This window comes from Agelaius tricolor, unplaced genomic scaffold, assembly GCF_023055355.1.
Source record: "Agelaius tricolor isolate 1412-34295 unplaced genomic scaffold, bAgeTri1.0.p SCAF_12, whole genome shotgun sequence".
NCBI lineage: Eukaryota > Metazoa > Chordata > Aves > Passeriformes > Icteridae > Agelaius > Agelaius tricolor.
Genome location: NW_027269272.1, coordinates 22,359,684 through 22,386,578, shown reverse-complemented (window position 1 = coordinate 22,386,578; position 26,895 = coordinate 22,359,684). Strand labels below are relative to the sequence as shown.

Below are 26,895 nucleotides of genomic sequence, written 5' to 3'. Positions count from 1 at the left end.
GGGCGGCGAAGCTGCCGCCCGGCGCTCTCCGGGCGCCTGCTCCGCCCCGTCGGGAGAAATCCTGCGCTGCCCTCCCGCGCCGCCTCGCACCGCTCCGCTCCCCCTCTCCTTCTGCGCGGTCCCCTCCCGCCCCCGCGCGTGGTGCCGCCCGGCGCGGGCGGGGCGCGCTGGAGGCGCGGGGGTCGCGCAGCCGCCGCCCCGGCCCGCTCCGACCCTGCGGCTCCCCCGCTCCGAGCCTGCGGCTGCCCCGGCCCGCCTCGGGGGCGATGCCGACACAGCGGGACGGCGGCGCCGGGAGCACCATGTCGGCTCCGGGCGGCCTTGGGGGCAGCCTCGGCGGAGACAGCGCCCACCAGGTCCGGGTGAAAGCCTACTACAAGGGGTGAGTGCGGGCGCCCAGCCCCCGGGGACGGCCGGGCGGAGAGCAGCGTTTGTTCGGGGCACCCGGGAATGCTCCTGGCTCAAGCCCTGGCTATGCCCTGACTTGTAGGGGAGGAGGGAAAGAGCGGAGGAAAAACACTCCACGACCAACCGGCCGTGCTGAAATGGGTGTCAAGTGCAGGGCTGGTGTCAGGGTTCGGGGGGAAGTCGGAGCCTCCCTTCTCCTGGAGTGGCCGTCCCGGTGAGCAAGGATGTGCTGCTGGAGCAGCCTCTGCCCTGCTCACCCTGCTTCCCTTCACCCCAGGCCTTTGCTGCCCGTAATAAGTACATATCCCTTCATAACACACGCCAGGATGTTTGGGATCCAGCTTTCTCCTGGTCTTTCTATGTTAAGTGATGTTCAGGACTAAAGGAAGAGGATGTTTGTATGAAAATTTGTTTCATGGGTTTTTAGGCTGTTTGCCAGGGACCGAGCGATTTCCAGGGGAGTCTGTGAATGGTAACTCGGATGCCTCTACTGTCAATTATACTTCTGCTCTTAAAAAAAACCCAAAATACTAGACGGCTGTGAAATGGAAATCTGAATTTTTTGTGCTAATTCAGTGTCTCTCCAGCAATAACACACAGAGCAAAAGAAACGTTTCTGGCTTGGATTCACAGCCAGCTATTAAATAGTAACAGTTACAGGACTTAATAAGTTTCAGTGCAGGGGTTGCCAGTAGTTCATTGGACCATTAAGTTTGAGGGGAGGTGATCTAAGCAGAAAACAATGTAGGTTGCATTTTTGGATTAAGTGTGAACACGATGCTCTTAATAGCTTCCTTCCAGTTATATGTGTTAAGCATAAGAAGAGGTGTAATAATTTTCAGTATTTACTCTCTGCTATCTCTAGCTGTGTAACTTTAAGGAGAGGTAGAGAAACTATGCTGAGCATCTGGTATTTGCTGCTGTGCTTGGTTTCTGGCTTGTGTCTGCTTTAGGGCTTTTCTTGACAGAAGTCTGTAGAAGTTACTGTAGAGACTGGCACAGTCGGTGGCTTTAAAGGACATGTGAGACACTGTCAAAGTATGTGAAATTCTGAGCTCTTTGTTTCACAGTCCCTTTAATCCACTTTTTCTTAAGGAAGCAAAGATGCCCCTGGCAATCAGCTGGTAGAGGTGTTCATTTGGTCAGACAGTGAACTAAAACCGGAACTCCTCTGGGTGAAAACCATTTATTTTTCTTCTGCTGGGTCAGTTTTAATCTTGATCATTTCGACATGCAATCACATGGATTCTTGCTTTAGCACAGGGAGGAATCAGCCCAGGGCTGTGGGAGTGAGGAAAAAAATCTGCTACATTGGGCAGGAATGCTGGCTCATGACACTGGTAATAATTTCACAGGCACTGGAATGTTTCTTTTGAGTCTGTCCATTGACTTTTTATCTGTTAATGCAGTTATCAGTTTAATAATGGCATTGAGTCATAGAGGGTGTTGGTTAACCATTGTGAATACCAACAAACTAACAAGCTGAATGCCTTAGTCATGATTTATTTTGAGATGTTGGCAAATTATTCTCTCCACTTTCTTACAACAGAAAGTCTCAAGCCCCTTCTCAGACTTGCACTATCAAGTGGATATCAAAGCCAAACATTTTACCAGCACTTACCCTGAAATGACTCTGAGACTGAGAACTGAATGCTGATACCAAAGGCAGCTTTTTCCCCGTTCTTCAAATAAACTGTCTCAGAGCTGGGTCGAGGAATTAATGGGAAACAGTGTTAATCAGGAAGCGTTAATCTCTCCTAATTTCCTTTTAATGGAAGCATTTAAGTGGGTTGTAGAAGTTATTGGGAAAGTCTGGCTATGAAGGTCTTTTCATCTTCCAAAAAGAGTTTCTGGTTAAAAAGAAAAAGAAACAAAAAACCACCAAGCCTACCCAACCCAGCCACTTGGAAGCACAGATTTGTTCTTGAAACGTTTGGGAATCTGATAGTCGGGATACTTCCCTGGGGCAAAGAGCCCAGCCTGCATCCCCAAAACTCGGCTGGCTCTGGCCGGGAGCCCAATTGCTTTTCTCAGCCAAGACAAAGACTTCACACAGGACCCTTTGAAGAGTCTTTGTTTCATTGAACCTTGCAGTGGTAATTCTTTATCTTAAATTCATGAAATATGTTAAAATAGGACGGGAAATTTTCCTAAAAATGAACACAGATCATGAGAATAAGGGGATGGGCAATTCCCAGAGACTTGGGAATTAGGGCATTGAGCTGAGCTTTTCCAGGTATTTTCTTCTCTCAGTTAAACTGTGCTTATCTTCCACATAGGATTGGTTGTTTAAAATTCTTAAAATAGTGATACATATTTTAGAGAGTTACTGTGATCTGTGCAGTGTGTGTAACAGAGATTCCTGAGGGGGTTTTTAGGAATTCACTTTGTTACCCCAGAGGTGGATTTTTGTTGATACAATAACAAAATAGAGCAGCTCCGAGTGTATGGCACTAATCAGCATCTGTAATTACAACCATTTCGGCACTCTGATGATATTCAAAGTTTACCTTTTGTCTTACCTCGTTTGCTGGAGATGCTTTTCAGGTCACTACAAGAAGTTGTTATATCATGCATACGTCTGTTGTAGGAGTAGGGAACAGGTAGGAATAATTCACTGCTCGTGCTCAAGGAATCCTGCAGAATTCATGCTGATTTAAAAAACCAAACAGCTATAATAACCATTTTTCTGTCACGATTAAATCTGCTAGCATGTGTTGTTTCAGTGCCTGACATAGATTTTATGCTGGTTCTAGCTGTGTAGGCTGTAATGTAGGTTAGATTTTTAATACAAAGGGGTTGATGCCAATGCTTTGCTCGCCTTCAGTTTGATTTGGTTCAAATGAAGAACACACCTGACTGTCCTCTCATGATACATGGTAAACCTGCTTCTTTTCTTAATTTTAATTACTTAATTACTTTTATTACATGAGTGGAAAAAGCGTGAGGAGAAAATATATTTTAATTGTAAAATCAAAATATACCTCCATGAAGATTTCCAGGGTATTAATTTCTTAAGGATTCTTGAATTCTTGCATAATTTCTTTTTATTTTTCTTTATCTTGGGCACTGTTTTTGATCAGTTTTTCAGTACAGCATCTTCTGTTGTCTGTTGGCAATCAAGTTCTTTGTAGGAGAGTATTCAGTTTAAGAAAACTTTGAATTAAGCCTGTGAATACATTTTCCCCTCTTACTGTTTCAATATTAATTTATTTAGCTTTCTGACAATATATTTTTTCCAGAAAAACAGACTTGCACAGGGGAAAGCAATACTTAAAATGGCTGTGAATGGCAGTGGCTGCACCTCACAGTACAGAAATGACCCTGACACAGCAGAATTTCCCAGGAGTCCTGTGGGGGTTCATTGTAGGGAGCTCTAATTAGACCTTTTCAAAGCCATAATGACTGGCCCAGGTGTGTGATGCATGTGTGGATATGTAGGTGAGATGTGTAATGTGTCTGTACATTCCCCCATACATAATATGGGATATGTGAGGCTGTCGGTGGAAAAGTCTAAAGCAGTAGTGTCTGTTCTTACAGGGTTGTTCTCTCACAGGAGTTCAAGATCAGAGTGAAAAATGAGGTACAGATATTGAATTGTGTTTAATTGTTGGCATTAGTTTTGAGATTTTTGTGTTGGATGGTTCTTTTTTTTTTTGTTGAGGGACGTTACAGATCTTGGATGGTTTGTAAAAGAAAGTGAGGAAAGCTGTTTGATCTCAGGAAAGGTGGAAAATATGGTCTTCTATATGTATTTAAAATATGTTCTCTAGTGTGTTTAGATTTACCATTTGCCTTTTCTCAGTCTTCCTAAGATTTATGTTTTACTGATTCTTGTTTTTGCAGGATATTGACTCCGACAGGCCTTCTAGTAGTATGAATAAATGATCTTTATTAATATTTATGAAAGATAGAAGTGATAGCATATGCAGTGAAAGTAATTCAGGACAAGTTCTGTCTTGTATATTTGCATGTTTCCCACTCACAGGTCCCTGATTAAGACCAATTACAATAGCACTAAAACAAATTGTAAAAAGTCTGGTGCTTCCATAGTGAGAGTTAATTGGCACCTCCAGATGTGGTGCTGCAAAAGGTGTGCTTGAATCAGATTTTCTTCTGATTTCCTATGTGTGCCAAGAGGGGACAAACAAAGATATTTATTTCACCTTGGGATAGCTTTGTGACAAACATGCTTGTTCCAAGCAGTGTATAATCTTATCTTCATCACAAGGAAAGATATTGTCAAGAACATTTTCCCCACATCTCAGTAAAAGAAAACATTTTGTATCTTTAATGCAAGTCAGCAGGCTATGGTCCATATTCACTTTCCTTTGTCCCTTCATTTGGCCAACTAACTTTAATTTAAAATGCAAACTTTTTTCTCAATACAGTTTAGCTTCTTCTTGGCTTGAGTGAATGCAGCTTTTTCCTAAGGAAGGCATCACCAGTGCTGTGTTGGGGGCAAGAAGTGTGGAGACACCAAGGAGTGACAGCAGAACCATTGTGGAAGTGAGACCTGTGTCAGCAGAAGTGTCAGGGTCATCAGGGGAGTTCAAATGGCAAAATAAAGCAATAGAGAGACCTGTGACCTTTCAGTTCCTGTGTTATGTAGATACTGCTTGTGGAACCTTGTTTATACTTGACATCATCTTTCTCTTTTAATATTGCTGTTGGCTAGAGTTCTCTGAAAGACTGATTACTGTCTGCTATAGCAGAAGAGATATTCCAAATTGCTTTTTAACTCTTTGGTACATATCCTGCTAGAGGTATTAGAGTAGTAATTTAGAGAACATGCTTAAATTCTGAAATAATTAAACTCTTTTTTTCTGAAGGAAAACTGGTGTGCTACTTAAATTGCCAACAAGGAGTAAGAGTTTGGGGTTTTTTTCATTTGGTACTGGTTTTTACTTTAGAGATATGAAGAGATTCCAAGGCTGTTCAGTACATCTTAACATTGTGATTTTTCCTTTTTGCTGCAGTACAAATAAGTCTATTTTAAGTGAGCTTGAATCATCACATTTGAAAATGTGCTGAACAGATGTTCCTAATATATATATAATTTAATCTTCAGTTTTTGCTGAAGCATCAGTGATTAATCTCAAAAAGTGTGGTCTGTAACTTTCTGCTTTTCTGGCAGTAGCAGTCATTTAACAAACTCTACTGGCTAGTTCAATCCCAGAAAGCCCTGCAATGTAAATATATATAAATATAAATACTTTGGCTTCTCAGCACTCTTCAGAACTAATTTTTTTATTTAAGAACATATTCTACAGTGAATATATCTGTGCTAAAATATGAATCAAGGAAGGGATGGTAAACTCAGTGAAGCTGCTAACTAAGCAGTGCCTGATTTCCTTCCCGGAAAAACAGGAAATACAGGTTAAGGCTTTGCCTGCTAATCCAGGCTTGCTGTGAGGTGGCTGCTGTGTGTCTGTGACAGTGACACACTGTCAGATCCACCTTGTTGGCATTGGGCTCCCAGCTGGTGTTTTAGTAAAAGATGCAAAGGGAGGCCTTTGGGTCTGAGAGAAGAGTTGGCTGGGTTGGATGGATGTGACTGGGTCTTTCAAATAAAGCCCCATTTGCTGTAAGTGACTGTGCTGTGTCTAAATACCAGGGTCCACTTGTTGTTTGTTTTGCATTTTGTCTCACGTGGAAAGAACAGGAGCGATTCCTCTCCCAAATCCGTAGCAGCTTTTTGACTGCTTTATTCAGATTATTGAAGAGATGCTGTGTTTATCCTGGGCACACATCTGCTGTATTTCCTGGAGTCTGTCCCCTAACTAAACCTAGCCCAAGTGATGATTCTCATAAATCCAGAAGCTGGCTCTCTGTTCTTACACAGTGCTTAGAAATTGCCAGTTGATTTTATTCCTGCTGCTGCTCTCAGAGGAGCCTCAGGCAAGCAGTTTGGTTTTTGTGTGCTCTCTGCCCCTCCTGAGCACTGTTCCGGTTCCATAACCACAGCATTTTATGTTAAGTCACCTTCTTGATCTCAATCTGCCCATGCACACGATGATTTAAAGATATTTAACTTGCTGCATGCTACACTTCAGTCTGGTAGGAACCTTGATGGGATTTCTGACCAGGTAAAAACTCTGTTGTTTCAATTATTTTTTTTTAGCTCCCCCAAGTAATCCTGGGCACTGGCACCCACCAGAGCAAATCCAGCTGGGGGAGGTTTTTATGGGAAAATTGAACTGGTAGCTCAAATATGGAGCTTTTATGCTGTGTTTGAGGAGTGTGTTGTAAACAGCCTTCCTCTAACTGTGTCTCCCAACTCCTTTGGTTAAGGGTCTGAGCCCTGTCACCTGTACCCCTTTAAGGCCCAGCCAATACAGTGGGCCAGCATTTTTTGCTAACATACTAAAACCAGGTTAACTCACTTTTAGTTATCACAGAAATACCCATTCTGCATATGAGTAAAGCAGTACATTTCAATTCTAAGTATATGGCTCTCTGTCAGCCTTCCCCTTCATTGTGTGAAACACCACTCTTTTTTTAAAGGCATTTTGAATATTTGCACATGCCCCCAAATCTGCTAGGAAATCTGTTTAGTATTTGTCATTAATTCTTCATAACATCTACACAATCAAAATTTAGTTGGAGTAGATGTATGTGTCTTTACATTTTGCTACTAATAACTAAATAACTGTTAAAGAGGAAGTAAAACCAGAAATATGTTAAACATTTGCAGCATTTCATTCTTGAGTTTCCACTGGTCTAAGAGATCTAATTTCTCTGTGTGGTTAATGTCTGCTGCAACTCACTCCATAGTTATGTATGGGCATAAAATCTGAGTTTTTCTGAGGCACATACCTGGAGGTTAAATGTCAAGTAATAAAAATCACTTGGAGCCCGACTTTGCTATAAGAAGGGAACTTAGGTACTTTATTTTTTGGTGGAAGATGCATTAGGGATGGGGTTAATATTTAATATTAGTGGTGTATGGAAGGTGTTGGAGATGATGATCAGTGTTATGTTTAGTGGAATAGTTTCTGAAGTTTATTTTTCTCTTTCCCAGGGACATCATGATAACCTATTTTGAGCCTTCCATCTCCTTTGAGGGCCTGTGCAGTGAAGTTCGAGACATGTGCTCCTTTGACAACGAGCAGCTTTTCACCATGAAGTGGATTGATGAGGAAGGTAAATCAGTGCTCATCAGTACATGGCTCAGCTTCCCAGCTTTTCTGTGCCTTTCATCTTTTCCTTTCCCTCTGCCTTCATAAGATAAGCTTATAAAACACAGAATTGACTCCAAAAATAAGTTATCCAATGCCTTCTTAAGTAGAGCTTAATGAAGAGGTATTTGTTTCACACTACTTAGTGTGTAGCTTGCTCTCTGTCTTTATAAACCAAACAAGACCTCAGTGACTACGAAAATGTTAATTCAATGTTAGGATTTCTTATGAAGGCAACAGAAAGTACTCCTTTATAATGATGAAGATTCCCTTTATAGCCTATATTTTTGAAAGAGTTAAATGGACATTAAGTTATACAAATTGCAGTCTTTATCTAAAATATTGATATAATTTAATGTATAGTTGAGATGTATGTGTAACCAAAAAATTATATCTCAAGTGTTATTATCAGCTGTTACTTTAGCAACCTAAAATCTATTAACATATAGCTAATAATAAAACTTCTTCCAAATACTAATGATGTGTGGTAACTTTTCATCAAAGTGCAGTGACAGCCTTGACTGAGAACTCATCTTCAGTGCTTACATAATCCATCCTAAAGTTTACCTTGGATGAAAAACATCCAGAGTCTGTTCTCCCTGTTAACAGATGTCATCCATTGAGCTGTCTGTGTACAGTAGTAGTTTTTTTTAAGGTTATTTGTAGGTTCTGTTTTCTCAGTGGAATTAGTTCATCCCACACATAGGTTTTGAGCTACAGCTACAAGGAAGAGCCCTCTGAATTATGAGATTGCTGTGGAGTTATTTTAGCTGATGCAGTGCATAAAAGGCTGCAGTGTGCAGTGATTTGTTGGCTGTGGTTGGTGTTTGCATGCAGCCATCAGCATAAATGATGCTTATGGAACTGTTTCCTCCCGTTTCAAACTGGGCCACTGCCAGTTCATTCAGCCTAAAGCTAAACGTGGAGCAAAGTTGACTTTTGGAAGTGCCATATAGGCAGGTGTGTTGAAGATTATATGGTCTTGGGAGTCTGAGCAGGTGGGGTTTTTTCTTCTCCTCGTCATTCCAAAGTTATTTATGCCAGGCAGATGCAGTACAGTAAAATGAACAGTGTTTATGGCTGAACTGTGCAGCAGAGCTACTGGGAGTTGAACATTTACTTTATAATATACTGGCTGTGTTGTTTTATCATCAGGAAGATAATGGACTCCTCACTGCAGTGGAGGAGTCTGAAGTGTCAGTCATAGCAGGAAATATATAGATATATTTTTAATAAACATTTTGTACTGATTCAGTAATTTACTTGAAGTCACAGTTTGTTCTGTCTCAATTTCGGCTCTTTAATTAGAGATTGGTTAATTTAAAAAAGGAAGGTTGTGGTTTGCCTGAACTATTTTCATCTGTAGGGTTTGATTTTCACAAGCAATCCATGTTTGCTTTAATCATTGACTTACTGTTTAATGTTAGTGGAGAAAAAGTTAATCTGCCAATGAGGAATGTGTTTAAAGCAAATCCTCCTGTCTTTATTGTGAATAATTCCTGCATGTACAATACATGGCTTCTTGCCAAGCTCCCTGCCTCTTCTCTCAGCACCACTCTGTAGTGTTTTCAGTTGATATTCTTTCTAGAAACTTGTTTTGCTTTACTGGAAAATGCCTCTATCACATCCTCTCCACCAACCTGAGGTTCACTGTTTAACAGTAGCATGAGGAAATGTGTGCTGTAGGCTGGTACTTGTTACACAACTGTTACTCATGGTTTTTATAGGCTGAGAGAAGATAAGGCGTCTGGGGCATCACTCCTTCCTGACTAAACTGGATTTACCTGGACACTGAGGTTTTGATTTGTCAAATACTAAATGTCTTTGCAAGATGAGGGCTTCACATGTAGCTACTCTGATTTCATAGAGGTAATGGCACACAAAGATTTAATTTAATTGAGTGGAGTCATTTCCAAATCTTCAGATACAACTGGAAAATACAATGAACTTCATTTGATTTTATACAAATTTCTATTTTTTCCATATATGGTCAGTTCAGCTTCACTCTGCCTTCTGAAACATCCTGTGGGTTGGACACTGGCCTTGTGTGTGTCTTCAGTCTGTTGTTTCTCACTATATAACTCAAAAGTAAATATTTTCCTATGTATCCCAAATTTGTACTACTTGAGCCTGTTGAGAGAGATGTCTGTAAACCTTCTGTTCTGAGTTTGCTTGTTCTTGAGACCCTCTTTTGCTTCTGCCAAAAGGAAACACAGAACTGTTTGCACAGGTGTCAGAAACAAATGAAGAAAAACTGGTTTGTTGATTCTCATAGTGAGTCTGAGTAAACACAATTGTTCCTTCTCCTCCCATCCTGCTCTGCACAGTGTAAGTTTGTGCTGTGGGTGGGCACTGTGGTGTCCAGGTGTCCAGCTCTAGGGGGAAGTGGTTTGGTGGAAAATGACTGGTGGCTTCAAAACTCATCTGGAGGATTTTGATGTGCAGGAAACAATAAAGACAGAACTCTGAAAATGGACCATTTACATTTATTATTTATATTTTTTGCAATAGCATAGAATGCACAGAACCACAGAATGGTTTGGGTTGGAAGGATGTTACAGATCATCTCATTCCACCCCCTGCCATGAGCAGGGACCCCTTCCACAATCCCAGGTTGCCCAGAGCCCCATCATGTCTGGTCTTGGACACTTCAGAGATGGGGAGGCCACAGCTTCTGTGGGCACCCTGTGCCAGGGCCTCCCCACCCTCACAGGGAAGAATTTTTTCCCAATATCTGATCTAAACCCATTCTCTGTCAGTGTGAAGCCATTCCCCCTGTCCTGTCAGTCCATCCCTTGTAGACAGTCCTCTCTCTTCACATTCCTTGTTGGCTCCTTCAGGTCTTGGAAGGCCACAATTAGGTCACCCCAAAGCAGCTCCAGGCTGAGCAGTCCCAGCTGTCCCAGCCTTTCCTCATAGCTGAGTCCTCCATCCCTGTAATCAACTCGGTGACCTCCTCTGGGCTGGCTCCAACAGGTCCATGTCCTTTCTGTTCTGAGGGAAGATACATTGGAACAAATGCATTGTGATACATTAGAAACAAAACAAATTCTCTGGAAAAGCTTCTGTGGGGTGAGTTGAAATACCTCCTGCTGCTGGGTGTGTGGTTGCACTGAAAAGCTTTAGCTGTGGCTGTATTAATTTAGATGCCTTGCAGTATAAAACACAAAGAGAATAGTTAATGGTCTGTTGCTTGTGAACTTTCTGACTGTGGCATTGACTGAGGACTCAAAGCAGTAAAACTTCCAGACTGGATCCAGTTTAGCTGGGATGGAAATTATTCTGCCTTCCTCCAGTTTGGTTACCCATAGCCAGTTTGCCACTTAAAGACATGGAAAGTATTATTTCTGTTGAAAATTAGGAATATGGAAAGGCAGACTTGCTGTATGATATTTGGGCTAAAAATGAGCTGCTCCTGCTGGAGGACAAGCAGGCAGCGATAAATCCCTTGTTCTTGCACAGAACATCTTGTGTAGATGAAGGGGGGGAAAAAGTTAAGCTAATAACTAGAAGTATTTTCTTTCTTTGGGGCAGTGATGATTGAGACTCAACATTGTTTCTAAAATGTTTCAGTTACAGTATTATTTTGGAAAAGGCTTATTCTTTTAGGGGGGTAATTTTTTAATAATGTTACTAATCTGCATCCGGTGCCAAAAAAAACCAGAAAAGTTTGAGAAACTTTATCATCAAGGATTTGGTATGTCATTTAGTCTGCACCATCACAAATGGTCAACAAAGCTGCAGTTCTTTTATTAAAAAAAATGAGAAACAAAGCCAGCCAACTCCCACCTTTCTTTTGCCTTGGTGTCCTTTCTTTAAGGAATTTTATTTCAAATAGTTGTGTGAGTGTGAAAGTAGTAGTTACAGATGAGAAAAACAGGGTGTTGCACTTAGATTATGTTATTTGTCAAAAGTTTCCCTTGAGGTTTGAGGAGAGACTTGAGCTCTAACTGCTTTTGCAGCTCCTGGTGCAAGTCATGGCAGTGCTGAAGCAGCTGTGAAAATTGAATTGACTCAGTTTTAATTAAAAATCCAAGAAATAAAAGGTAATCTTAGAAGGCTTTTAGGTGCTGGAATACAGCCTGCACCTCCTGTACTGAAACAATGTATAACCATTCTTGTAGCAATGATGTTTTGTTCTTATGATCTGCTTGCCTCTTGGGAATATCCCATATTTTTATTTTCCCTGAAACAATTCAATATTACTCTATTTTCAGATATACTCTTTGAACAGTGTTAAGAATAAATACTAACACATTTGAGAATATTGGATTTTTTCTACAACAATTATCCTGGAACCAACTGTGAACTACTGGGAACTACTGAATGGTATGGAATTACCTGGGTTGAGTTTTGTGATATTTTCTTTCCACAGGAGATCCATGTACTGTTTCCTCTCAGCTGGAGTTAGAAGAGGCCTTTAGGTTGTATGAACTAAACAAGGATTCAGAGCTTCTGATCCATGGTAGGTGAAATTTACTGAAATTTACTGCTGCTCATGTTTGTACCTGTGAATGAGTGGAATTCTTGCCTTCCATTCTGTGCCTTTCACACCGTTCTCCCCTCAGGCCTGTGGCCATCCTGTCAAGTGATGCTGACAACCATTCACTGTGCTTTTAGCTCTGCTTTTTTAAATTAAGGGAGAAAAAAATAATTTGCTGTTAGTTTATTCATGAAATCCAGTCTCTGTTTCTTCATTCATTCAGCCTTCAGACACTTACTGGCAGTGAATGGTAGAAGTGATAAAGTACAATTTATTTATTTATTAGAGTTATACATTATCCTGAAGTTGATTATGAATAAGTGCTTTAGAGCAGCATCTCTATTAGGGAAAAAAGTTAATGAGCTCAATTTGTGATGGCAGATTAATCAAAAGTTCAACTTTTCTAAAATTAAGTACTTCAGTTTTAAACTTAATAATGTCATGCCCCTGTTTAATGTGTAGTTGCTCAATTTTTGTTGTTCAGGGTTATATGCCTATTTTGGCAGCTTCTCCAGAATATTTTTCTAGCTATTTGTAACTTTTTATCAGTAGAAGGTCAATCTTGGTTTATCAGAAATGAGAGCAGAAAAATCATCATTATGAAGTGTTGGTGTGTTACACTACAGAATCTCAACAGGCTCCTGTTCTTAAAAATATACCAAATATCTAGTTTATCATCAGCCCATTTGAAAGGAAAAGACAGTTTTCCAGCTTCCCACAGAGAGTTTTAAAAAGGGGAAGAATATAATCCATTTGTGGATAGATTTCACCTGCTTCTGTGCAGGTCGAGTTTTTCATCTGCCCTTTCTCCATTAATTTTTGTGTTTGATAAGCTTCTGATTAAACTGACACCAGGGCTGTCTGTCCAATTTATACTTCTCTCTGATGGCTGCTGAAGCCAAATAAATTGTGGAAGATGGGTAGTGTTACTGAAGCTAAATAAATTGTGAAAAAAAAATACTTACATAGTCGACATCCTCTGTAACAGTTAGGACACTGTCATATAAGCCATTTATAGTATTTAGAAATCTTGACTAACTGTGAACATTGGCCACATGAAAAACCAAAATCATTACATTTTCTAGTTACTGTCTTTAAGAAATAGCTTCATTTATTCTGTTATTTGAGTGTATTTCTCATGTATGTCACTGCTATGCCCAGCAAAAGGGATTTGTGGTGGTTTGCAGCTCACCTGTTCTTAAAGAAGGTTTTGTTGAAGTGCAGTCAGTGCTGTTCTCTAGATGGTTGAATGCCTTTCATGAGTGTTGTATTGAACCCAAATATTTATTTTCTATCTGAAATGAAAGCTAATCAGAAGTTAATGTCTTTCTTGCAGTGTTTCCTTGTGTCCCAGAGAGGCCTGGCATGCCTTGTCCAGGAGAAGATAGTAAGTAGACATTTCAGCTAAGAAATACAGAAAATCAGTTCAGATTTCCTGTCTTAGCAAATTTTGACGTTCTTTGGTTTCGCATCCCAGACTTATGAATATTAATAATGCAAATCTGTAAAAATCAAATATTTAAAAGGAAGAGGAAATCTTGCTAAACTTAACGTTTTTCACTTCTGAATCATTGTTAATAAGCATTTCACATTCCTGTTAACTATCCACGTCACTCTGCTTTCCTTGCTTTTGCCTCTTCATTCATGACAGTTTTTTATCCTATTCCTGTCTTTTGGGGATTTGCCAGATTGCTGGCTGACAGTTGTGAGCAGAGGCTTGTAACAATGGTAATGACTTGTCATGTCACTATTTACACATCTGTGGTTAATTCATTTGAAATTGATGTTTAGGTGCTATCAGGAGGATTCTCCAAAAACTGCTAGTGTGTTAACTGTTCTAGACATTAAAGAGGTTATTTCCCCCCACTCTTAAAGTTTTATAAGAAAGGGTGTGTCTGTTATGCACACAAGCATCTGTCAGCTTGGTGTCCAAATCTCTGACCAATCCAATCTACAAATGCATGTTTAAAAGTTAACTTGGGCAGAATGGGTAATGCTGGTTATCTAAAAAATGAGGTTGCAGACAAAATCAGAAAGATATTTACAGCTCAGTGTAGTTTTTCATATCTCAGTTTTCAGTTTTGGTTTCTGACATGCCTCAAGTAATGAAAAATAAAGTAATAGCTAAAAAAAGAAAAAAAATTATTAGTGGCAGCTGTGGATTTAAAACACTGGAGGATTTGTCAAGCAATCTTATAAATCAGGACATGCTCCCAATTCACCTCCCTTCCTCCTTTCCCTTCCCCACAGCTTCTCCCCAAGGTGAGCTGAGGTATGTGTATTCTTTGCACACAAGTGCTTGTATTGTTTGGATAATTTACCTTCTTTTGACTCACTGTTCCTTTTAACTTCAGAAAAATCAGAGTTAATTTTGAGTTGATCAGGATATTCTACTTCAAATGTTCTCCAAATCTTAAAAAAAAAAAGGAAAAAGATACTTGGAGCATTCCTCTGTTTCTGTAAGGAGCAGGAGTGAAACTTTAGTCTGCAGGTTACTCTGCACAGAAACCTCCAGGAGAAGATGCTGTAGCTCTGTGTTTGTATTTGTCTGGATATAATCCTGTGTTTTTCCTCTTAGAGTCCATTTATCGCCGAGGCGCCCGCCGGTGGCGAAAGCTCTATTGTGCAAATGGTCACACTTTCCAAGCCAAACGATTTAACAGGGTGAGACTCTTGTTGGGTACTTAAAGCCATGATACAGGGATGTCTTATTTTCATAATGATGATGCCACTGCCTTGAAAAGTTATCAGGTAGTTTATTCTCATTTTTTGTTGTTTGTCTATACAATTCTGGTAATTCTGTATCTTTAGGAAACTTAAGCAATATTAAATCATCGGGAACTTGAATTAGAAAAAAAACCAAAAGAAATTGGTTGCAATTCACTTTACATATACTCTGAAAGCATAATGTCAAAGCTCCTGTGTTCCATTAAAACCTTCCCAGAGGGCAAACTGGAATGTATTAGATGGCTAAAAGTAGATACTCAGTTTTTCAGCTTCTAGGAGTAAAATGGTCTGAACTTGCTTATGATGCATGGACTTTTCTTTCATGACTTTTAAAGGAGAAAGCTGAGATGTTTCTCCAGGCAGCCTGTTCCCGGTGCCATGTAATCAACTGAAAATAACAAACCATTCGGAATGTTTTCAGGAAGCAAGGGTCACATATAATTAGCTAAGGACCAAGAAGGCTCTGCTGTGTTTAAAAACATCAACAGCACAAACCAAACCCAAAATATTTGAGTAAGTCAGGTCCCTTGACAGCTTCAATAATCTTTCCTTCTTCTCTAAGCTTAGTGTATTGTGTGCTTAATGCTTGAGATCGTCTCCACTAAACTTCATCTTGAGCATCCTCATGTCTAACTTCAGCTTTTTTGTTCTTGTTTTTTGACCTCATCTGGGTTAAAGGCTGTCAAGGCACCACAGTTAAATCAGTTAAATCTACTCTTGCCTCCATAGGCACCCTGTTTTCATGGATCTTTGGAGTTGTTTTGTGAATGTCCTTCAGCGAGTGGTGACCTTCCCATTCGCATTGGCTGGTTGTTGAAGCTTCTCCTCTCCTGCCTTCCTCTGTAAGGACTCACTACAGAGAAAACAGGAGATGAGCTTGGTTAATGCACATGTGGCTGGATCCTTTTATTCTTCAGTTTTGCTCTTGAGTGAGTTTGGTTGGTTTCTGGTTGCAGAGAGCTCACTGTGCCATCTGCACTGACCGGATATGGGGCCTGGGGCGCCAGGGCTACAAGTGCATCAACTGCAAACTCCTCGTTCACAAGAAGTGTCACAAACTTGTCAACATTGAATGTGGCCGACACACACTACAGCCAGTAAGTAAAACTGACCTGATAAATTGTCTCAAAAAAGAAGCAACCAACCAATCAAACAAATAACCCCCTCCCCTCATTTTATACTGTTGGTTTTCAAACTGCAGCCTGCAAATAATCACAGTAGTTGAAACAGAATTTTTATGGTTACCATGACTTTTGCAAGAAAGTTTGGTTGTTCACCAAGCAAAATTGCAACTTCTAGCAAGACAGGAGCCTAATCTGACATTATTTCCCTTGTCACATATAAGGGACATTTATCCCATCCTTCACAGGGATGTTGCATAGCCTGTATATATGTACACACTATTTTGCATCTTCAAAATGGATAGGTGGATTAAATTCTCTAAATATAGATTATTGGACTATTTCCCATTTACAGCAAAAGAATAGGAAGAGCAGAAATTTTGACTTTTCTCCCAAGAAATTCAATCATCTTCAATTCTTAAGTTCTGAGAAAAGTTGAGATTATTACTACTCCTGGTTTAATAAAGCAAACAGATCTAAGTCTGTATTTTGGGAATTCGTTTGACTAATATATATATACTGCTGAAGGACTTGAGTTTTTCTATCTCACTTCTCATATGCTGTATTTCTTTCTCTTTTGTCTCTTCTGCAGCTTCTGGAAACATATCATGACTTGTAGAAAAAAGGGAAAATAAAGAATGTGGTTGTTTATTTCGTTGTGTATGTTTTAGTAACTATGTTGACTAATCAAGTTAAAAAGTAGCTAGATTATATTCCTCAGGGCTCATTAATTTCATTTTTTGATTCTAAAATAATGTGTCTGATACTTGGACAGTCTATTACAAAAATCCTGTTTATGTTTGCAGGAACCAATAATGCCTATGGATCCATCATCAGTGCATTCAGATAATGTAGAAACAGGTAAGATCAATAATGTTTTTCTTTAAATTACTATAAGTTGCTGAAAAGTGATTTTTGAAGTAAAATTATTTTAAAAGCCCTTTTTTGCTTTTTCATAGAATAAGAAAAGTAAGACAGCTTCTTAATGATAAGGGGATATAAATAAAAAATTCCAGTTTTCCACATCTTACCAGTTTCAGAAACTTGACTAAACAAAGAAGAATTTATGCTGTCAGTTACATTTAGTAAGCATTAAAATGCCATGATCAGGCAAAAAAAACCTAAAAACCAAACGTGTATTCTTGTGGCAGTCAGAGTGATGGTCCTAATGCCAACCCATCTGTTTGGAATACTTGCAATAGAAGCATTTAAACTGTGTTTCTCTGACTAATGGAAGCATTTAAACTGTTTCTTTGACTGTGGAAATTTTAAGGCAGAAGAAAATCCTGTTGTGTTGCATCAGTCTAATAAATTTTTCTTCACTTCCAGTGATACCATACAATCCCTCAAGTCATGAGAGCCTGGACCACGTTGGTGAAGAAAAAGAGGTAAAATATCTTATCCAAGCTAACTCATGGAATCACAGAGTATCTGAAGTTGGAAGGAACCCATGAGGATTTTCAGAGATCTTAAAGCCTGTGTGTCTCAATTTCAACATTTTAGTAGTTTAATTTGCCACAAACTGAAAATTAGCACAGAGGGCACATTTGAGTTGCTCCTGAGATGTATGCATGTGTGGCTTGCATGCTGCTTTATTTTGAAATAAAATAAAGTTGAGTTGAGATGTGCTTTGATTGAGAAAGTGTTCTAAATTCTCTCTGTTTGGTTTATTTCTTATCTGCCAAGACTCCTTTGCCTCCTTTGTTTCCCAGCACATTCCTTTCCAGGACAGTACAGTCTTAAGATAACAAGTGTTAATTGAATTACTTGTTTATTTTAATTCTGAAATGTTGTTTGAAATGCTGACTTTTGCAGTTGCTGACACTAGCAAGGCTGCTTCCTCATTTCAATGCATCTTTATCCACAGGCAATGAGCATTAGGGAAAGTGGCAAAGCTTCCTCCAGTCTGGGCCTGCAGGATTTTGATTTGCTCCGGGTCATTGGAAGGGGCAGCTATGCCAAAGTGCTGCTGGTGCGGCTGAAGAAAACCGAGCGCATTTATGCCATGAAGGTGGTGAAGAAAGAGCTCGTCAACGATGATGAGGTGGGCAAGGTGTTCTCAGTCAATTGGGCAACTCTTCCAGACAGCTCCAGTGTCCCCCAGAGGTGGGAGCCAGGTCTGGGCTGCAGCACTCAGTGAGAATTCTACATGTGGCTTCTTGTACTGCTCTGTAGGAGGTTCACGAGGCAGGTCACCAGGTGCAGTCTGATTTTCATATGTTCAAGTCTGGGTTTTTGTCACAAAGAAATCTCACCATGTTATTTTAGTTGCTTGTTAAATCAGACCCCCATCTTAGCAATTTTTGCACAGTGATTAGTGCAAACATGTCAGAAATTGCACTATTAAACTGCTAAAAACTTCTTGTTATTGAGGATTTTCCTTGGGTTTCTTTAGACTACTCTGAAAACATTGGAGTGACTGTGGCTTGCTGTCCAAGAGCTTCTGCATTTATTTCTCAGTCTACCATTAATTCTTTCTGTATTTCTTGGTACTACTTTACATTTCCCTGCACCAGTTTATCGTTTATAGATCAGTGTTTTCATTCCCAAGGTGCTTCCACAGTGAGGCTAAGAGTAGAGGACATCCAGGAAATAAAAAGTATGCTATCAGCTATTGCTTCACATTTCAGAACTGTAGAATATTTCATTTCTTGCAAGTAAAACAAGGACAGCAAAGCCCTTGAATGTCTTTCTGCTAATTGTCATTAATACTTGACCTAAGAAGTGCAACAATCCTTTTCTGAATGTCACTTTTCTTCAAAAAATAGGATATTGATTGGGTTCAGACAGAGAAACACGTCTTTGAACAGGCCTCAAATCATCCCTTTCTGGTCGGACTGCACTCTTGCTTCCAGACAGAAAGCAGGTAAAGGTCATAAATTAATAATAAATTAGTCTTATTAAAAACATTTCATCCTATCAGGCACTTCAGAGGCCTAAATTTACAGCATAAAGTGTTAGGTAGCAAAGTCAATGTTTTGTAAATCTTGGTAGTATTTTGTGATCCAAGTGCCATGTGCATCTGAGGTTTTCAGATGGGGAAAATGTACAGTATTGGTAGATGTGGTGGGAAGGATTCTGGACAGGAAGAGAAGTGCACCTAAAAGGAAAAAGGGGATTGAGAATATGTGATAGAAGAGAATGTAGAATGGAAGGAAAAAAAGGCTTGAGGACATGAAAATCAAAAGTACAAAAACCAAGGAATAATTGTCTCAAACTTGCCTGGATTCTTTGAAGACAAATCTGTGAGCAAGACCCAGAAAAGAGACTGTGAGTTTTCAAAAGGAAAACCAAGCAATAGAGAAGAAAACTATTCTTTTTATATTCTGTACAGTAATAGAAACTGATGTGGCTCCATACAGCCATGTGTGTAGTAATGACAAGCAGTACCTGTAATGGATAAGGAATATGGGAACATTACATTCCTTTAGCAATGAAGGAATTATCTAGAGAAGCTTTGTATACTTGATTTTTAACTTTGGGAATTTATTCAAAGGTAAAACCAGCTATGGTGCCAGAGATGGGAGGAGTGGAATGGGCATTGTTCTATAGCAGACCTGTAACATCTCCCACCTCTTCCAGCTGTGCACACAATCATTGGTAACAATCCTGTGTGTTCCAGGTTATTCTTTGTTATAGAGTATGTCAATGGAGGAGATCTGATGTTCCATATGCAGAGGCAGAGGAAGCTGCCAGAGGAACATGCCAGGTGTGTCTCATTCCAGATTTCTTGCATCAAAACAGTGGTTTTCTGACAGAGTGCAGCAGTGCAGAGATTATAAGGGATGAGCCAGCAAATCCTCTCCAGATGTTAAGGATTTAAGAAATGTGAAACTGCATCCTCCTTTTGCTGCTGCAAGCCACCATGTTTTTGTTTCAAGAAGGAACTGTAGTAGGAAGCATTTAGATGCTGTTTGCATTGGCATTATTCTGTATGACTTCAGTCTGCTATTTTTTTCTAGAAGAACAGTTCTGTGGTATTTTTTTTTTCATATCTAATGATATCAATGTGTTTCTTGTACAACAACCACTACCAGCTGTCCAGGCAAATGCTGAGTTCTTGGTGCATATGCTTAATCTCAGATGGTGAGATAAAAGGGATGATTGCAGGAGACATTACTATTAACTAAAGACAACTTTCAAAGTGCATGGAAACATTTGTATGATTATAAACAATTTGCCACTTCTCTGTGTAAGAAGAATAAAATACTTAAGATTGTATAGAAAATATATTAAGATAGTATAGAAAATATCACACTACCAAGACTGTGTTATTGTGCTTTTGGGTTTTGATTACTTAATCAGTATTTCTTTCTACACTAGGTTTTATTCTGCTGAAATCAGTCTAGCACTGAACTATTTACATGAGCGAGGGATAATCTACAGGGATTTAAAACTGGATAACGTGCTCTTAGATTCTGAAGGGCATATTAAACTCACAGATTATGGCATGTGCAAGGTAAGATCTAGTTTCTTGCTAACAAGAAAAATCAACAATTAAGAAATTGTTATAAATTAAAAGATGAGGAGCCTTTTAAAGTGAAATTTCAATATCTCTCTTCGTACACAGTGCACACAGGCTGTATATTCATTTCACTTCCACATGTGGAGAAAAGGCAAATGCCAGAGTGCACAGGCTACACTTACATAAAGCTCCTGGATCAACTTGTCTGGGAGGGGTTGGCTGAAATAGTCAGGATAAGGTGATTTCAAAAGAGGTTGAAATGATCAGTCACTTGCTCCTGTTTGGATTCTGTGGCACTGCCCGTTTCCCCTGGGAAAACTTTTGTCACTACAAAGACACTGGAGCACGGCTTTGACTTTGCCAGGGAATTGCCATAATGCTGGTTATTCAAGACTTAATTAATTCAAAGTGAAGCTCTTAGCAGAGAAGTGTGGGATCTTCAGTTAACTGTAAAGTATTTTCTCCCCATGTTTTCCTAAAGGAGGGCCTGAGGCCTGGTGACACAACCAGCACGTTCTGTGGGACTCCAAACTATATTGCACCTGAAATTCTCCGCGGAGAGGATTACGGTAAATGGAATTTCTTGTAGCTACTTTCTAACTTTCACCTTATCTCTTCTTATTGGAGTTGTTTCAGCAGTAGAAAGTAAAAATCTCCATTAGACACATGATCAATCTTGATTCCACATGCTGTCTGAAAAAGTAAATAAAGCCTTCAAAGGAAGAACGGAAAACATCACACAAAGCAAATGAGATACTCTGCATTGCACATTTTAAATTCTTCTGAACAGTCTTGAAGAATAGCTTGAGTCTTCCAAATTTATTATTGTTTATAACTATTTTAGATACTACTGATGATATACTTGCAGTCTGGAATTGTATTTGGTTTTGGAGCTTTACATTTGGCAGCAATGATAGATTAGATACAAATTCATTGCAAAAAGGCATAGATAGTAGATGTCCCTTTACATTTTGTTTTTTTTTTTTTTAATTTACTATCTTATTTCAATCAAATATTTCTTTCATGCTGGCTTCAGATACTCCTGCTTATCACAAGCTTTCTAGGCCAGCCAGACTGTATCAGCCCCAGCCTGGCTACTGGGGATTTCCTTTAGCAGTGAATAGTAGGGGAGATATGCTTTGCTCCATGAATGACTGACTTGCTGCTATTAAGACTCACACAGTTCCTCCTTGGCCTTATCTCTCACCCTGGATAATGCACTGTTGGTTAGTAATGATTAGGCTTAAATATTATCTAAACCTTGGTTAAGGGCTTAACACCAACCTTTAACCTCTTGCATTTCCTCTGCAGAGCATCTCCTCCTGTTGTGTACATAATGATCCACGTAATGTCTGCTGCAGTCCTTATCTCCTTTATTCAGCTAATTGGAAAGACTGGCAATACTTAAATTTTTAACTTATTCTTCTCTGTTTTTAGCCCCAGAGGTGTTGGTATTTTCGTTGTGCAAAACTCCAGTGGTGTTTTCTCTCTTGAATTCCAGGCTTCAGCGTGGACTGGTGGGCCCTTGGTGTGCTGATGTTTGAGATGATGGCGGGCCGGTCACCGTTTGACATCGTCGGGAGTTCTGATAACCCTGACCAGAACACAGAGGATTATCTCTTCCAAGGTAAGTACCATCAGTGTTCCTGCACTTCAGTGCTTTGCTTCTACTTAGCCTTTAAACTAACTTCAAAGATGCAAAGGCTGATAGGAACCTTGTTTTCTTGCAGTAATTTTGGAAAAACAGATCCGAATTCCACGATCCCTCTCTGTGAAAGCAGCAGGTGTTCTAAAGAGTTTCCTTAACAAGGTAAGAGCTGATGTACTTTATCTGCCATATACAGAAACAGGGTAGAAAAGGTGAGAGCCTAAAGCAGAATTTTAGTGGGGTTGGGGGCCCTATTCTAGATATTTTTCATAAAATCTGAAGCTCCTGGTTCTCAAACTGGGATTATAAGTAAATTCCAAAGTTAAAGGCATAGAAATGCTCCAAGTGATTTCTTTAACCTGGAGAATTGAACAAATTTACCAGATTTAGTTTGGTTCTGAGAGAAGCAGCTGAGCAAATCATTTGGACAGCTTCTGATGACTACCTGGAGGGAGATGCAGAGGCAGGATGTGCTCACTGCTTGCAGGGGCCTCTCTAGCCTGAGAGCCAGAAGGTGCACGTGTGGTAGTGGATGATGTGCACTTGCTGGCTTTTAGTGAGTGTTATGTGAGTGGGAAGAAAGAGATACAGGAGAAACCAGTTTTGGATAAATTATTCTAAGGAAGTCACACCATTCACTGCACACTGTTACAGCTCCCTGGTAGTGTGTGCATGTTTGTACCTGGAGATGGAATTGTCTTGTTAAAATAAGCTTCTTTCCACAGTATTTACCAGGAGCTGCAGTGTGATCTCCTGGCATAATCTGTTCAGGGAAGAGCAAGGGAAGGTGGAGGGAAAGAATGAAATTTGTTAGTAATCTAACCAAGCCTGCTCTAAAACCTATGGCATGTTTAACAGGTCTCAATGAAAATGAAGAAAATCAGCATAGTCAGTTATATAAAATTCAGTTAAGGGCTTCCATATATTCCTCCCTATTTCAAAGGGTAAATTTGAGCAGTTTCCAAAATAAATAATGCTAATTTAGTTCTTCAGCATTCCTTGTAACTCTGGTGTTTCATTTCTCATGGGATTTGTAACATTGGCATTTTATTCATGTGTAGGCTGTGGCATTCATTTGGAAATATTTTCTCCTTGCACAGGATCCAAAGGAACGCTTGGGCTGCCATCCTCAGACAGGGTTTGCAGATATCCAGGGCCATCCCTTCTTCCGCAATGTTGACTGGGATCTGGTATGTGAATGCCCCTGCCTTGCCTGAGGTTCTTTGCATGCAGTGACAAAGTTGTTTTGAGCTTGACAAAGTTGTTTTGAGCCTAAGAGAGGACCTTAAGCTCAAAAACATTAAGCTCTTAATTTATATTATACCAAAATTGCAATACACAATCTTTTTTCCCTTTTACACACAATAAGTGCAGTAGATTATTAGAAGGATTGTAGAAAGTATAAAAAATAAACTTAATAGTAATTTCTAGCCTTATTTAAAAATAATTCAATTGGTTGTAATTCATTGTCAGTGTGACTAAGTGCATTTATTCTTAGATGGAGCAAAAGCAAGTGGTGCCTCCATTTAAACCAAATATATCTGGAGAATTTGGTCTGGATAACTTTGATTCCCAATTCACCAATGAACCTGTGCAGCTCACTCCAGATGATGAGTAAGTAATGTGGAATTGAAGAAGTTCAGAGAGGAGAAGAAGCTTTTTTTTAAACTTGTTTGGGTGTTTTATATTGATAGTAGTCAGGTGAGATTATCCTGGCTGAAAAGCCTTTATAAAATGCATGATAATGTGCTTGATTTTGGTAGTGGATTTGTGGTTCCTTACTCTTGAGAGGCCCTGATTTGGGATGGGGAGGGCAGGACCTTTCTAGTTTGATTGAACCGCTTGTTGTTCACATTTTAGGAATTTTTATAGGGTTTTATATAACATAGCATATAAATATGTAGTATATAAATATAAACTGTGTATATTAAATGTTGCCTATGCACCTTAATCGGGTCTGAAATCCAACTTCTTCCTCATCCCTTTCTAAATGCAGACTGTACAAATTATGTTTAGAAAAGTTGCTGATGCAGGTGCAGCATCAATCACATCCTAATGTTTTCAGGTCCTTACAAAACTGACTGTTTAGGGCAAGTTTTGAAACTGCAAACCTTGCAGACTGCTTTGTGAGTTAGTGAGTGAAGCCCAGTCACTGCTTTTGAGGGGTTTTGTGTTTTGGTACCATTACTGGGGTTAAAAGAACCCAGTGGTAACTGTAAAGGTAGAGAGGGACAAAAGAGGGAAGGGAAATTTTCTCAATTGCAGTCTACTGAGCAGTTTAAATTTTAAGTCAAACTATCAGTTAATGTTATCTTTTTAATTTTGCTCAACTAATGATTGTTTTTTAATCCTAATAGTGATATTGTGAAGAAGATTGACCAGTCTGAATTTGAAGGCTTTGAATACATAAATCCTCTTTTGATGTCAGCTGAGGAATGTGTCTGAATTCTCCATTTCTGAACTGTGCCAATTGTTACTCCGTTTGTTTCTGCATGGATAAACATCTCTCCATTTGGATGCACTTGCATAAAATGAGTAACTCAACATCCTGCCCTTGCCACCACCTAGTGTGAATTTTCTTTTTGTATTGATTATTGTCCAGGACAGTTGTTAGGCTGAACCTTCAGCTGCCGGATTTAAAATGTTAGAACTTTCTAACAATTTTGCCAAATTTGAATTGTAATACAGGAGTTGGTCTCTGGGGCTCCTGACTGAACAAAGGGTCTGACTGTATAGTTTGCCAGTACAGTGTTCTGAGCAAGGAAAGGTTTTCAGTGCTTAATGAAAACAAATTGCATCAGGTGATGTAATAAATTATCCTTCAAGGATTTCAGATTTTTCAGCAAGATGAGAAAGAACTTATCACTTCTGTAGTTCCAAATCTCTTCTCTCTGAACATCTGATTTCCCTGTTCTAGACATAGAAATTAGAGCTTTATTTGTGCCCTTCAGACTGAAATGACAGCAAGGAGAGCAGATATTTACACTGAATAGGTCAAGACTGGCTGCTTTCGTGGGGAATATTGATCCTACCCTGAAGGAGACTATTAACTCCATATCAGAATCGGTAGACTTTGCTCCAGCACTCACACTAGGAATTGTACACTGATACAGAGAGTGCCTTCCTAGCCTGGCCCTTCCAGCAAGGGTTGGGCACGGCATCAAGTGTCAGTTTAATGAAAGAATTCTGTTAACTCTTTGAGAAGTTAAAATCTGTACAGAGTAATTCAGCAGTAATGGGCAGCTAATACTGAACCTCACCCTATTTATTGCTTTTATACTTGCTGTCTTAACTGCATCAGAAGTGCACACGGTACAGCCACAGCCTGGAAAAGGGCATTGGTTCCTTTTTTATCTTACTGCCACTCTGCTGAGAATGAGTTCCACTTTGCCAGTGGAAAAAGCATATCTAGAATAAAATAGGTGCTGTCCACAATGACTCCCTTACTTCTGCCCTTAGAGATGGTGATTTGTACTCACAATCAGACCTGAAATGTTGGTAGCAGGCTCAAGGAAAGCAATTGAAAGAATGGGTGGAACTAGGACTAAGAGGTGTGTTTCTTACATTTCATGTTAGTAAGCAGTGTAATATACAGCACAGATAATTCTTATTTTTAATGCTAAAGCAATAGTTATGAATGTGTTGAGCTGAAGAAATGCCAAATGTACCACTTTTTTTTTTTATTGTTATTATTTTGGGGAAAAGGGATTAAGAGACACTGAGGGAAGGAATCTGTGTTCTGTAAGAGCTGTAAGACAAGATAAGCATCACTGAAAGCAGACCTGAGAATCTGTAAGCCCAAGTTGGCAAACATTATCTGAAGCTTTTAGTAGACTTTTGCTTGGCCAGTGTCTTTCTGTGAAAATCCTTGTATGGCAACACTAATTTCATAGCACAAGTTTTCTGGTGTATGTCTGTTCACTTCCATGTCAGCTACAAGCAGAGAGATTGCACAAATCCACACTGGTGTCATGGTATGAGATTTAGTTCGTGTTTTTCTTTGCAATGTGAATAGGAGATTCTTTAGTATTGGGCTGAGTTTCCAAAACTGAGAAGTGATTTGGGGGGCTTCAGTTTCAGGAAAGCATGTAATCTCCTCACTGCTAAAAAATCAGGCTTCCTTAAATTCAAGTTGCATCTTTTAAAATTTAAAATATCAGAGTGAACCTTCCTTTAAAGAGCAGCTAATGGGGTCAAGTGAACTGCTCACAATGGTGATTGTTTGGCCTCTGACTCCGGTACCCAAGTGATCAGTTTAGACATCAGGGCATAACTGATATTAAACCTGGGAATCATTTAAGGCAAACAAGAAAAGCCTTGTCTCAACAGTGGCATAATTTCCTACAAGGTATTAAGGGAAATGGCTTCATGTAAGGAAGGACATTTCTGCCATTCATCACAGAAGAGTAAAGCAAAAGTTAACTTTTTTTATAATGTCACAGAAAAAACTTTTCTATTTGCATATCTAACCATTAAGAACGTTGCAAAGTGACAAATATCTTAAATTACAGTAAATCCATTTTTACACTTTAATTTTCTCCAAAGTGCCATGATATTAACTGTTATTTTTCATTGTTAAGCATACAGCAACTATCATAAATATTCAGAAGGGACATTGGGTGTAAACATTCCAGTGCAGTAGGTTTTGTTTTTTGGAGAACATGTCTGCATCAGAAGCATGATGTATTTATGTGGAGTAACCTCTTTTTTGTACACGAGTTGGATTCCTATGGGTGCTCTGCTAGTTAATATTGTCACTACTATTTTCCTGTTTCATGTGGAATATGGTCTTGAACGTTGTTGTGTAATCATTCCCTTTATTTGTGCACACTTTTTACTTTAAATAAAACATTTATATTAGA

The 26,895-nt window shown here is 39.4% G+C and overlaps 1 protein-coding gene across 2 annotated transcripts; it reads left to right on the top strand.

Moving 5' to 3' along the window:
• The first annotated feature begins 95 nt into the window (after positions 1 to 95).
• Positions 96 to 26,895, top strand: PRKCI (protein kinase C iota). 2 transcript variants are annotated; one of them, XM_071438092.1, is made up of 18 exons: positions 96 to 382; positions 7,433 to 7,554; positions 11,965 to 12,054; positions 13,409 to 13,459; positions 14,651 to 14,736; positions 15,756 to 15,896; positions 16,727 to 16,781; positions 17,250 to 17,308; positions 17,788 to 17,964; positions 18,689 to 18,786; positions 19,543 to 19,629; positions 20,244 to 20,379; positions 20,867 to 20,954; positions 21,887 to 22,012; positions 22,116 to 22,195; positions 23,134 to 23,223; positions 23,532 to 23,647; positions 24,391 to 26,895. In XM_071438092.1, the coding sequence occupies exons 1-18, from the start codon at positions 267 to 269 to the stop codon at positions 24,476 to 24,478; spliced, it is 1,806 nt and encodes a 601-aa protein (XP_071294193.1). In that variant the 5' UTR covers positions 96 to 266; the 3' UTR covers positions 24,479 to 26,895. The 2 variants fall into 2 exon arrangements, with proteins under 2 accessions (XP_071294193.1, XP_071294194.1); XM_071438093.1 differs by lacking the exons at positions 96 to 382; positions 14,651 to 14,736 and having other exon boundaries at positions 7,505 to 7,554.